At 37.9% G+C, this 14,781-nt stretch overlaps 1 protein-coding gene across 7 annotated transcripts in view; it reads left to right on the forward strand.

Annotated features, from left to right (window-relative positions):
* Positions 1 to 14,781, forward strand: part of LOC132050263 (guanylyl cyclase 1-like) — a 38,553-nt gene that overhangs the window by 13,508 nt on the left and 10,264 nt on the right. For 6 of the 7 annotated variants that reach the window (XM_059441429.1, XM_059441432.1, XM_059441431.1 and 3 more), the window contains 4 exons: positions 1,382 to 1,423; positions 3,425 to 3,513; positions 3,703 to 3,764; positions 10,078 to 10,150. In XM_059441429.1, the coding sequence (XP_059297412.1) occupies positions 1,382 to 1,423; positions 3,425 to 3,513; positions 3,703 to 3,764; positions 10,078 to 10,150 (266 nt within the window). The remainder of the gene's footprint in view (positions 1 to 1,381; positions 1,424 to 3,424; positions 3,514 to 3,702; positions 3,765 to 10,077; positions 10,151 to 14,781) is intronic. The other variant, XM_059441434.1, reaches the window with a different exon arrangement.

Raw genomic sequence — 14,781 nt, forward strand, 5'->3', positions numbered from 1 at the left:
TCCCAAGGGATGGTTTATTCTCCAAATTCGAGGAGGCACCAAATTTAGGAGAAAGTTTCTCGTTCTTTGTTAAGCCATTCACCGTGTTCTCTTTGCTTGTTTTCTCCATTTTTTTAATTTATATTTGATTGATTTAATCTATGAGATTGAGGTAAACTGTCAAAAGATGCAAAGGTTCTTCCCCTATCCAAGAGGCTAAGAGGAATTGTTAAAAACAAAACGGATTTTTAGATATCAAAGGGTTCCTAAAACCACTGAGCAAAAGGACAAGGGCACGATTCAGTCTCTTCTTTTTTATTTAATTTAAACAATTCAATCTTGTTGGTTGAGATTACTTTGTTCCTAAGAGTTTGTCAAACTTATTTCTATTGGTTCTATGACAGGAAAAAGAATTGTATGTGTTTGCTCTATGACGTATTTTTAACTTGGGAAAAGGGTCAAAAATGCCCTTTGAGTATGTGAAATTCACAACATATGGCCTCCGCTAATAGTTTGGTCAAACCATGCCCTTACCATTACTTAGTTGGGCCGAATATGCCCTTATTTCATTCAGGACCCCAGCTGGCATAATTACAAGACTAATTAGATTAATTAGTGTACCGCCGTCCCCTATTCTCAACCCCATTTAATCCGTTATATTCTTACTCGAACCAAACCCTAGCCCCTCTTCTAAGTTTCCCAAATCTGCTCTAATGGGTTTAGTTTTTTCCTTTAATTTTGGTAAATTCCAAGTTAAGTATACTTGGAGTAATATTGAAGTTATCTTCCTCATTTATTTCTCTCAATTGTTTATGATATGTCTCAATGTTCTTGTTCTTTATGAGTATATTTTTGAAGCAAATTGTGGGTTTAGTTATGCTATCTTAATGCAATGTAAATGTATTTTGTGGTTTGATGGAATCTAATGGCATTTGGTGGTTTGATAGAATGTAAAGATATTTGTGGTTTGAAGTAATGCGATGCATTTTTATTTTAATTTTATGACAATATGGTTGTTGTATCTTTACCTAGAGGTTCTAATTTAAGTTTTATAAAATGGCACTTTAAGTTGCTTAAAAATGAACACCGATGTGCTCAATGTGATGTCTTAAATTGGTGAGAAACTTCATTACAATTTAACCAAGTTATTGCATAATTGCAGTGAGGAACTAAATTGGATCAAATATACCCTTAATGTATGGGTGTAGGTCCATAACTGCCCTCCAATTAGTCTTCTAATTATGCTTCGTCAGGTTCCGTGTGAAATAAGGGTACATTTGGCCCGAGTAAAAGTAATGATAGGGGCATGGTTGAGCCAAACTATTAATGGAGGACAAATGTTGTGAATTTCGTATACTTAAACGGAATTTTGACCCTTTTCCCTTTTACCTTGTTTATTCAGCACATGGTGGCTATTAGTATATTACTAAGGAATCATAAAAAGGTAAGTTCCTACACTCTCCAATTTCAGTTAGATTCGCTTGACTGACTAGTGATACTATTTTCTGACAGCTATCACTCCCCAAAGTCTAAATATTGAGAACTGTGAACTTTGACCAGCTGTTAGTCTGGGACTTAAGTGTTGAAGGTAGTTTGATTTTGAAGTATTGGGATAAGAACTTATAAATGAACCTTTATTGGAGAGAGTAGCAGGATGAGGCTAGTGGAACAAGAGACACCAAGCAAAATGGGAGAGTTGGTGAGAGTTTAACCTGATAAAACTGGCATGTGGATAGGTATATTACTCTGATTATACTCCCTCTAGAGGGGGGGCAAGGGTTTAAGTGATTGTTGTTTTAGGTCAGAATGAAAGTCTAATGTTCTTTTGGAAAAAGGAGGGAGCAGTTCAGAATAATAAGTTTTTTTATGTTTATAATCCAATCTTATTATGGTTGCTTTAGGTAAAAAATGAAAGTAGGGGAAGCCTGCTCATCTCATTGATCAGGGTGGTTATAGGAAGTGGCTAAGCACCTTTCACTCTTTCTGATCAATCAAGAGGGTTGCTGCTCGTGGTTAAGGTTGTATGTTTGTATCATAGAGTTCTTGCATTCTTTCCCATGCGTCATACCTCTTTCTTAAGGATAGATAAAGGGCCAGACTTGGTGGGTTTAGAGGACCCAATCGGTAGTCTTCTTAGCTTGACCAAGAAATCTTATTCCTCTGAATCAAATGCCTTCTTACCTGTAAGATTTTTTGTGCATTCATGTGATTTTGTTTTTATAACCATGAAGTCTTGCTTTAATTTCATATAAAATTGGAATATAATATTTGTTGGAGAAACCCCCAGGGCTCTGGTCTAGTTGTAAGAGCGCAACACATAGTGTGTGGGTTAGGCACATATCACGGATTTTAGCCCTACCACAAACAAAAAACTGATATTTTAACTAGAGAAGGATAGAGGGGTTGGTCCATTATCACCAAGTTCGGACCATGCACCACTGGCCCTTGGCGATCTCTCGGTTATTAGGAAAATGTTAGCTGGAGAAAGATGCAATCAGTTCAAAACTATAACATAGTTAATGTTTACGGTCAAATCATACTTATGAGGAGTGCCTCACCTATTGTAGAGTGGACAATAATGTACAGGTTGTAGGATAAAGTTGGTGTAAAGTTTGTGTAAGGTGATACTTATCAAGAAAACAAAAGAAGTTTGGCAAGGTCTCAGTTAAAAAAAAAAGAAGTTCGGCAAAGTGATGTGGTTTCCCTTAGGTAGTAGTACTAGTACTGCTCTCTGTCACCACTCACCAGGTTAGGATAGGGTCCTGCTGGTCCTATTTGTAACAAGCCTCTGCATCATAACTCCAGCACACGAGCCTTAGAATTGTTGTAATACAATGAAGCCCAGATAAGTTGCTCTCTAGCCCAATGATTTTGGTATCTACACTTACGATGGGAAGTATATTTCTTCAATGATGCATTTACATATATATGGTATGCATACCAAAATGCAAGCCTATGTATTTATATTGGTATCGATAGATGTCTTAGCAGAAGAAGAATCTTTTGCATGGTATATGGCCAGAGTTCCCTCTAGTTTGGGCCTCATAGTCCATGTGGCCTTAGTATGGTGGAATGATTGGACCACTCATGGAGCTAACAGATGGTGTGGAGTACATGAGAGATTGGTTCTTCCTTGGGTTGTTCAAATCCTGGAAATTTCTGGTTCCAGGGTGTGTTATGTACCTCATATAGGCTTTGGCATTAGTGAATTAGTTGATCTGGGAATGACCAGGCATTGCAGCTCAGCTGACCTCCTACTATCAATGCCTAAGCTTGTTTATCTATCTGCCTTGTCTCCCATTAAATTATCTGGAAAAGAATTCTGAAGTGCGACTTGTCATTTTTGAATTTTTCTGCCTTAATTTCTGTCATTCATGTCAGAAATTGAATTCAGCACATTATGTACATCTCAAAAGTAATAGTACAAAACATCCTCTTTTTACAGTGCAGATCAATTAGCAGTGAAGAGATTTCTTCATTGATCATGTCTGGGAAATTTATTGGGATCGCTTTGGTTGACCAGTACAAGTTAAGGTAGAATCTTCTGCATACACATTTTCAATTTTCTTCTCCTTAAATCCACCACTGCCGACCGCACCCGCCACAGAAGATTCACCGCAAAAGCGAGATTTCTTTAGTATACATTGTCGCCAATGAGGTTATAAGTGCTTACTTCTGCTTTTCCCTCATTGTTATTCTGTTTCTCTGTTTCTTTTTTTGCAGTCACTCGTGGCTGGAAGATATTTGTATATCAGACTTCTGCAATGATAGCCCAGGCTATACTGGTGAGAAGCGTCTTGTTGTAGTTTATGCTTTTCGTGTGTGTATGTGTGTCAGCTTTTCATGTAGAGTGAGCTATAACTTGAAAAGTAAAATAGCCTGAAAAGACAATAAAACTACCTATACAATATCAAATATCCTTTTTACACTGAAAATACAAATGAAACAGAAAGGAGCTCTTTTCTCTTCGCAACGGATTTTCTGTTCCTTCAAAAACTTTTCTATTCTGTTCTCCCCATATCTGCCAAATCCAGAAAGGGAGAAACCTTATACAACTCCTTCCTCACATCCAATATCCATCGACCTCGGTTTCACCAGAGAAGTCAAATACGGGAGATACCAAGGGCATAGTTTTATGGCAAAGCAACGGATAACAATATGTGGCCTTCATCATCCCATTGTTCTTGAACAAGCAACACCAACTAAATATTGTGCTCCTATAGTTGCCCGTCTTTAGGATTAGATACCTTGCTGTGCCTCAAATGAAGATAGCCACCTGTTTTGTGCCTTTTATCTTCTTTTCAGTTTCCACACTAATTTGGGTCCCTTGATGAATAGACAGTATTATAAGACTTGATAGAGAATTGCCCTGATAAGTTCACCCTCCAAAGAACACAATCATCATCCAAAATTAGTATAGTTATAGATCTTCTTGAAACAAATCATTGATCTTATCCCATTCCCATTCTTGAATTGGACTCCTAAAAGATGTATCCGATGTCACATGACACCCATCTCTTGTAAGGAAACCAGCTACTGTGGCCTCCCTGAGAGTGGTGATAAAAATAAACGAGGAAAGTTGTCTTCAGAGTTGAGAGCTAAACATCCAACCAAAAGCGAACCCGATTGCCATTCCAATAGTAAAGCCATTAATTCTGAAGAACTTATTCCATTCCTTCATAATACATCTCCAAACACTCATTCCATATGAGGCTGTGACCTTCTACAGTAACCACTTATTCCATTATCACTCGTATTTCATCAGAATCCCCTTTCTCCATAATGCTCTTTCCTGGTAGAGGAATCGTGCTAACCATTTCCCTGAAAGAGATTGGTTGAAGATGTATAATCTACAAATGTCCAAACTGCCCAAATCTAGCGGAGCAGGCCTGCGAGCTGCGAGCAGTTCCCTTATCCCAACTCACCAAATAAAGCCTCTCAGCACACCGCGCAAGAATTTCCTCATTACGTTATGATACTTTTAATGGATTGGATGGTGAACAAAGATGAGTTAAATGGGAATACTAGAGAATATGGATTTTATTTAGGGTGACTCTTCTACATTTTGACAAATACTGCATTTTCTGTCACGACCCCACCCCGTAGGCCGTGATTAGTGCCCGAGCTGGGCACTCGTACCCACCTATCAATTATAATCAGATCATAGCGAACATAATAAGAACTTATACGTACGAAAAGGCACGACATCGCACACACATATATACGTATATCATATATACAACCTGAGGATATACAGAACGCAAACACAACTAAACAGTGTTACCCACAACCCACGTTTATGTCTACGGTGCCTGCTAACAAGAATAACAAGTAAATTTATATGACGGGACAGGGCCCCGCCGTACCGAATAAATATATACACACATATAACAAAAGAGTCTGTACCAAAATCTGGGTCTACGAGGGAGCTCTCCAATAGCGAGTAGGGATCCTAAGCTTCTGCGCTCACCCAAACAAGTATCCGCACCGCGCGCATGAAACGCAGCCCCCGAAGAAAGTGGGGTCGCACGGAATATGTACTGAGCATGGAACACAATAGACAGAATCATAACCGAACTGAGATTTACCAAAACAAGTATAGTAATCAGAGAATCTAAAACTTGCCTTTGAATCATGTATCATGCGTGTCACTATTATATCATCAAATCATTATATACATATAGCGTACCCGGCCCTCCAGTGAGGGACTCGGTAAATAAGATCATATAATCATCATGCATAGTAATCATATAATCATATGCGTATGCCGTACCCGCCCCAGTGACGCGACTCGTGAATAGAATCATCAAATGCCATCCTGGCCGCCATCCCCATATCATCACATCATCATATCATCATATATATATATATATATATATATATATATAGATATATAGCGTACCCGGCCCTCTAGTGAGGGACTCGGTGAACAATGCAATGAAACTGTGCACGAATACGTACCCGGCCCGGGACTCGGTGAAAGATGCATTGAGGCATGCACGAGCAGAGTAGTGAGAAACCATATGCACACAAATCATCTCAAAGACTCGATGAGGTTAGATAAATTAAGTGAACTATCATTTGAAACTCGGGACGATAGTCATATCAAATACCTTTCGGACATCACTCGGAACATAGCAAACCGAACTTTAGAAATCATAACTACGTGTCGGAATCATATACATATCAATCCTTATTTTCGGACTTGGTAAATATTAATAATAATAATAGTAATAATAATCATACTCGGGGGTCGGAATACTAAGCATGTTAGATTCTTTCCAACAACCTTTAGCACTATACAAGGAAACGTCTCGGGGGTCCACGGACAAGTATCAAACCGATCCGGGCCCGCCTATGGAAGTTAGGGTCATCATACGCTACGGAACTTCCTACGAGCATATCGAGGCGATCCGAGCCCTTCTGTGAAAGTTACGGACATTCGTAGTTTTAGAAACTTTTCAAGAATAAAATTCCTTATGTAACATTAAAAATTCAACCATACCAAGGACACAAGAATCATGCCATGACTACATTAAAAGGTTAACATTAAGAGGTGAATAAAAGTCGTATACACGCTCGGATTGTAGGAATAGAAATTCCCCGAGGCTCGTATGATTTTTTTCCCTTACGTCTAAGACATGCCAAAAAAAAAAAAAGGGTGAGCTTTACATACCTCGTTCGCTCTCCAAGCTATTCCAACTTACGTCGTGGATTTCCCAAGATCTACAATACGTCATTAAATACTAACATTAGCTTTAGGCATTTAGGCTTGCAATCCCAAACTAGCGCCTAATTCTACAGAAATTTGGGCAGCATTTCCCCTGTAAATGCAACACCCCGAGAATTCAACTCGGCCAAATTTATCAACAACAATACCAACAACCAAACTGCAACATCAATAATCAATTCAACATGCGTTCTAACATTAGTAGCCCTTTTTCATAATTCAACAACATTCACAATATTCCATTATACTCATTTCAACTACTTACATTCAAACCAATATTCACGTTCATACGTTCAATTACTAATCCGAAACCATTCAAACAATATTCAAGAACACTTGAAACAATTCACACAATATTTCCAACAATCCAACCAACACTCCAATTCACCCGAAATCCTCTCCAAACCCGAAAACAACACTAACATATTTCCTTCTTCCAAAACTCATAAACTACTTCAACAATCTATATGTTAACAATGTCATTACCATAAATACAAAAATTACATAAAAATCACATTAAGGTGCCAACGTCCCGTATCAATTACAAGTTCAACTTAGATCATTAAACACTCATTATCAACATAGAATCCACATAACAACAACAACCAAAACACTAAATAACATCAATTCATTCCTTGCCATGTACAACACCATACATACGGCCAACACACCCTCCATGCAAACTTCATGATTTTCATTCATTTTCTACACATTACAACAACACACAAACATGCTAAATACACTTAATTCATTACTCCTACACATCACTACACCCACACGGCCAAAGCCACACATGCACAGTTTCACTCCAACATCCATATTTTCATAAATTTCATTCATTTCCACACTTCACAACATTCACAAACCATACATAACACATAAAAACAAGATTGAACCTTACCTTTCTTCTTCAACTTTCCAACTTAGCTAGGGTGGTGAATGATGAAAACGAATAGTCTATTGCTTCCAACAACACTTCCACGTTAATAAGCACCCTCCAATTAGTAAGTTTGCTTGAAGAAATTAATTTTTTGATGGCTAATTCTTGGACTCAATTTTTCTTATTCTTGGCCGTATGGCCTTCTCTCCTTTTCTCAAAGTTTCTTGATCTTTCTCTAGGTGAAGAAGATGAATAAGATGACTAATTTTTCATCTTTGTTACATATAATAAGTGTCCATGTGGCCTTGGCCCACACCCTAAGTGGCCGGCCACATGCCCTTAATTCTCTTTTTTTTTTTTTTTTTTTCCATGTAATAAATACTTTCCAAAAATAGAATTTGACCCCAAATGTTTCCTTAATATTTCCATGCAACCATATCATGAACACTTATGTCTTAAAACACAGTTGTGGTTAAACCTCGACTTCATATCCCGGAATGGTCTTGTCCTTAACTTACCGTGGTTGACTTGGATTATCCCGACGTACAAAATACGGGATATAACATTTTCCATCTCTCCGATCTTGTCTCCATCTTTTGAATAACAGGTTGTTGGAGTTCACTATTTTTTTTTTTTCTTCCTTCCAAAGGCAAACCTAAATTTATGACTGCCTTGCATCCAGTCGCGGTGCTATAGTGTCTCAAGAGTGGTCAAGCGAATATCCTTAACCAATAAAATCATCGTGTATAAAGGTCAAAAACCACTTTGTATAAGTATATTTTACATTTTGAACACCCTTGCACAACAGAGAGAGAGAGAGCCAACTGCCAAGGGTGTTCAAAGGGAGGTAGGGTGCACAGGTTCGATTCCCGTGTTCAACATTTTTATCTGCCCATTTTTTCCCAAGACTAAACAGACCAAAGACCAAACATGGTGGTCTGTTTGACTCTCTCTTTTGTAATCTGAGTTTCTTAATAAATGCTATTAAAAGTGTGTAAAAACGACCAACATATCTTTAAAGTAATTTCGTTTAACCAGAAGTTGTCTATTAAAAAAATCTTAAGATTTACCACAAACAATTCTTTAACAAAAAGCTCACAACTAACAATGAGGAACTCATATATAAGTTAGCTTTATTTCATGTAATAGGAAGGGAGAGCTTCACAAGCTTGAACTTCAACATAGTCATAGTCTTTCTTCTTTTAGCTAGTTCTTATTTTGAGCATGATGTAAGATACAATTGTTATCTCCTTATAAATAAAATCCACCAATAGGACTGTCCTATTGGTATATTAATTAAAAAAAAAAAAAAAAAACTACAAACTCTCTTGACTCTTTAAAAATTGTAGTTTAATCACAATTGTTTTTATGGTTTAGCTAAATATTGCATAGTTTGATTTAAGATTGACTACTTTAAAGTTTGAACACCCTTGCTGAGGTTCTGGCTATGCCACTGCCTGCATCCATATATCATGGTGATCTCATGAAGATTTTGTACCTTCCCAACTGGAATTAATATCGATCACCATCTTGTTGATGCGTAGGAAAAAACAGCTTCAATCACACCAATGTCCTGAATAAGAATTGAATGCATCTCCTTGTGGTTGACATAAAATTAGTGTATCTCTATATTTATATGCTTATATGATACTAAAACTAGGCTAACATTGGGTAATAATTAAAGTTACCAGTTTCAAAAAAAAAAAAAAAATACATTGGGTAATAATTATTCTTGAAGCGTCATTTTTGTAAACTTCGTTTTTGATGAATATAAAAAATAACATGTCCAGGTAGATACCAATATAATTCAATATTTTATAGGATTATCTTTATAAACAAGTCATAAATAGCTGTTAGAAATGTTAACGTTGAGACATGAAACTTTATTTACACAATGTTGTGGTAGTTGTTGGAGTTTATTATTTGATATGAAGTTCATTAAGGGAGCATTGCCTTCATTTTCAAAGAATACCATCATAAGTCTATCAAAATGATGTGGTCTGATGGATGGGATCGCTCCACCCTTAATCAGAGTTCTCGAGCTCAAACAATGGAATGGAGAAATTCCTGGTAGGAGTGCTTCCCCCTTAAATGGGCCTACGCCGTGCGAATCTGAATTACTCAGGCCAGTGGGTTCCTGTTACCAGAGGGTTAAACCCAAAAAGTTGAATACAATCATAATCTTCTCTATGAATGACACCACATCCTACATTGGTGAACTGTTAACCTGTGTCCTTAATTTTTGCTGTTTGGAGCTTACAAACACTGTAGAGTAGAACATGTTGGTAGTGCTTCTTTGGTAGATTCTTTATGTACTCCATCCTTTTAGTTTCACTACTCTGAAGTGTGGGCTTTGACACTGGCATTTGGTGGATTATGGTTTTAGATCAATTTGTGAGAGTAGTGAATTAAAGTTGTTTATTATCTAAATGCGAACCAATTTCCTTTTGTTATTTAATCATAATAATTTGGTAATATGTCGATGCAGGTCACTATGTTGTCATCTGTGGATATGATGCTGATACAGATGAGTTTGAGATTCGTGATCCTGCCAGTTCAAGGTTTGTCTTTGATCTATCAAATAAAAAACACATTCAAAAAAAGAGAGGAGAAAATAGAACTTGGCAACACTATTTATGATGACTCATTTTACCATTCAAATGATTTTAGGTTCATCTCGTGAAATTTTACATCATATAAATATAGAATGTGGAATAATAGGCTACAAGGATACTCGTTGATGTCGAGGAGAAAACCTGAATGATCCTTAATGTATAATGGTTGGATTATTTTGGTCTTTGATATGTACTTCTTAACATAAAGGGTCCTTAATGTTCGCAAAACTTCTGTTCACAATCCTGAAACTGACGGAGCACCTCAAAACATGTTAGAGTTAACTGGATTTGCTCAAGTGCATCTCATATAAGAAGAAAAAACACAACAAAAAGAAATGATTTCATTTGCATTACATAGCAGCGCAGAATGTGGAGTTGAATTTTTTTCTTTGATGAAGTAAGTAATTTCATTCAAATACATCAAAGAGATGCGGGGGTTACAGAAGTACAGATGTTGGCTCCATTACAAGAGAAGGCTATGCTGTGACTCGGGAATGAACATCCAAAACATTATCAATGCTAATTACAGGTGTTAAGTTTGTCCAACAAAATAGTTAAGCAATCATCTAGCTTTAGGGGAGTGATTGGAGTTGAGATTCCAATAAAGCATCCGTGATTCCGTACACACTAAAAGATACTTGCTGAGATCATCATCTAGAACGTTTCTGATGGATTTGTCAACTCTTCATAGGCACCAGCTTGCATATGCATCTTTGATGTTCTGTGGCATCACCCTATGTAGACCGAAAATAGAGTAGTAACATGTCCCAATTGTCAGCAGCCACTGTACAATGTAGGAAGAGATGGCTAATACTCTCTGAATCTTTGTGATTTGATCAAAAGAACTGGAAAGCTAGTATACTAGACAAGGTGTACATTGGAGAAAAAGCAAGATTTCCAGTGATACCAAATGAACCTAGATAAGCATGCAACTTTTGCTCAGCTATTCCGTGCAGGAGCCAGACCAGAGTTATACCATACAAGATATAATTTTGCTGATACACTTTGCACAATATCAACATTAAGAGAATATTCATAAAGACTGTAAATATCTTAGTTAGGAGTTAGGGCACAAATAATTGCACAAACAAGCAACTATTAGATCCACCCTCTTATCCAATACTTCCCCCTTTTTTTTTCTATTTAATTTCACTTTTTATTTGGGCAGTGAGGTGGGAGAGGGGAAAACTCTAGTTTAACCTCATCAGGCAGGTCCACAGCTGCCAATGCACGATGGCAAGCTCTCTTTTCCTTCCATCAAGTAATAACTAACTTTTTCCCTAAAATCCTTTTTGACATTTTACAAGTTGGGACAAACCTTGACTTCCAACTCGATTCAGCACAGGATTTCCACAAACACTAGAGAAGCTCTGAACCAACCAATGGAAATCAAAAGCGATGGTAAAACAGAATGGAACGTCTAAGTTTCGGAGGACCTATAACACACAGTATTAGAGAATTTACTGGATATCCATCATCTATGAGATTTATTGGATGGCAGTGCATCATGTATTAAGAGAACTTACAGATTTGCAAGCTAAGATTAGGAGAACTTACTCTTTGTCACTTCTGTTCGTTGAGCAAATGAAGGTTCCATTTATTTGTTGTGTTTTCTCTTGTCACGTGAGATGCACGTGAGCAAATCTAGTTAACTTTAACATGAGTTCCATTAGTTTTAAGGTTATGGAAAGAAAGTGTCTACTTTTGCATACATTGAAGGACCATATACGTTAAGGGGGATATATCAAGGACCAAAATAGCTAACCCCATACATTAAAGGACCTTTTTTTTTCCCGTTGTTGTAGTCTTTATTCAAGGTGTCAATGCTTGCTACGTGGAGGTTCTCCAAGATTGAGGAACTATACAGTGTATGGTGCAAGCGGGACCCGCAGTTGGAGCTCCTCTAAATGTGCCTCTCCTCTCGCAGCCTGATTTCGCAAATCCGCCATTAAGAAGTACAATTGACTGCTCAGTGCAGTTGGTCCTCTGCGCAAAGATTGAGCCCAAAGACTAGACTCTCCAGTAGATTCCTTCACTGACGTGACATCATACTTCTTTTTAGGACAGGTGAGTATGACATCACCCCTTGGGTTTGTAGGCATCGCGGCCTTAATCAACAAATTGGTGATCATGCTTGGATAGAGCAACCTTTCCTTACCATCATTCCTTATCTTACCCATTACTGTGATCATGATTTTTCCCATATAATAGGCATACGGGTTAACATGGCGTATATCAAGCACACTTTCTCTTTGGACACCGTAAAGTCATGGTTTGTGGGCATAATGTGGCGATTGATAAAACGCAATACAACCTTGGCTTCCATATTGAAATGATATCAGCGCATATGCTGGTGGCACACGTCAGCATCACGAACCCAAGCGGCCACGAAATTTGTCCCGCAAGAAGTCATCATATTCGGCAGGAGGTACCCCAGGGAACCACATCAACTCATTAGTCACCCTGTACGAGAAATTCACCCTCTTCTCCCTTACCGGGACAACATAGTCTGAAGTGTATACCAATCCTGGGGCCCAGTTGGCATAGAATTCCCGCACCATATCATGATTCGCATTACCCAATGATTAGTCAAGGAGAATATCCTCAGTCGATCAAGGCTCTGATAAACATCAAAATAACTGAGGTGCAGCTTAATTGAATCTATCTCCTCTTCCAGTGTTGGATTAACGTTTGGTAAGAACTTGGTAAACCACTTTTGACCATGGAATTCCACAAAGATCAAGGCCAAATCGAGGAGTTTCATCGAAACACTCCTCAGTTCCATGTCGCTATGAGATTGTGCTCATCTTTGGGCAGCTACATCTTGGGAGGCGGCTTAGAGTTTGAGAGAAGACTTTTCTACTTTCTACAAACGATTCAATACGAAAGTTGGTTGTAATGACTTCTAGTTTACTTTCTTCTCCTATTATGTTTATTTTTGCTATTATGAAGTAGTTTATCTTAGGTTTTTGACAGACATGGTGTTTTGAGACTTATTTACGGATTGATTATGTTTCTTGCTAGAATTCTCGTTTGTAGTTTTGAACGTTATGCATATGTTTTACTTATTTTAGTTAATCGAAAGAGTACTACGTTATTGAATACTTAAGCTAGTAGATTGTTGTTGAAGTGCAGTTCTTTTGAGTAATCGTAAGAGCTTCTTTGAATTGCTCTTGAATCAAGATCGAAAGATATTCGAGAGAAGTTTTCCTTCTATTAAATCCATTCGATAGTTTTTGCATATGTTCTTGAATTTTAAATTAGTTTATCCGCATTGAGGACAACACTTAGCTTAAGTATGGGTGTAGTCATTTATTTGCTGCTTTGTTTTCCGTTGCCATTTGGCCGGCGTGGAGGTGCTCCTCTAAATTTGCCTCTCCTTTCGCAGCCCGATTCGCAAATCCGCCATTAGAAGTAGGAATTGATTGCTCAATGCGGTTTGTCCTCTGCACAGCAGTGAGCCTAGCACTAGACTCCCCTGTAGATTCCTTCACTGACGTGACATCATACTTCTTTTTAGAACAGGTGAGTATGACATCACCCCTTTGGTTTGTAGGCACCGCGGCCTTAATCAGCAAATTGTTGATAATGCTTGGATAGATCAACCTTCCTTTACCATCATTCCTAGTCTTACCCATTACTGTGATCATGATTTTTCCCATATTAATGGGCATACGAGTTAAGATGGCGTATATCGAGTACACTTTCTCTTTGGACACCGTAGAGTCATGGTCTATGGGCATAGTGCGGCAATTGATAAAACGCAATACAACCTTGGCTTCCATATTGAAATCACATCGCCGCATATGCTGATGTCACCCATCAGCATGACGGACCCAAGCAGCCACGAAATTTGTCCCGCATAATGTGTGATGAATGGCCCTATAATCAGGCCTCCACAAGAAGTCATCATATTCGACGCAAGGTACTTTAGGGCACCGCATCAACTCATTAATCACCTTGTACGAGAAATTCACCCTCGTCCCTCTTACCTGGATAACATAGTCTGAAGTGTATACCAATCCTGGGACCAGTTGGCATAGAATTCCCGCACCATATCATTATTCGCATCACCCAATGAATTAGTCAAGGAGAATATCAACAGTCAATCAAGGCTCTAGGCTCTGGTAAACATCAATATAATTGAGGCGCAACTTGATTGAATTTATCTCCTCTTCCGGTGTTGGATTAACGGTTGGGAAGAACTTGGTAAACCACTTTTGACCGTGGAATTCCACAGCATCAAGGAGTTCCATTGAAATACTATCATGAGATGGTGTTGTTCTAGGGGTAGCTCTCTTGCCCGTTGTTTGGCTGGTTCAACCAAAGGATTCAAGAAGCTTTTTCGGTTACTTAGAAGAATCACCAATTAGAACCAAACAAAATAATGCAAAGATACCAAACTATTCTTCTTTCAATTAAATAAAATAGTAAATAGCTCTGCAATTCAATTCAAAACCTTGTTAACGAATTCAAGCAATAAAAGAAGAATCGAATCTAAAAACGTTAATAAATACATCATGTCTATCAAAACCCTATAAGAAACTACTCCATAATAGAATAAAAGAACATAGAAG

This window comes from Lycium ferocissimum, chromosome 3 (genome assembly GCF_029784015.1).
Source record: "Lycium ferocissimum isolate CSIRO_LF1 chromosome 3, AGI_CSIRO_Lferr_CH_V1, whole genome shotgun sequence".
Lineage (NCBI taxonomy): Eukaryota > Viridiplantae > Streptophyta > Magnoliopsida > Solanales > Solanaceae > Lycium > Lycium ferocissimum.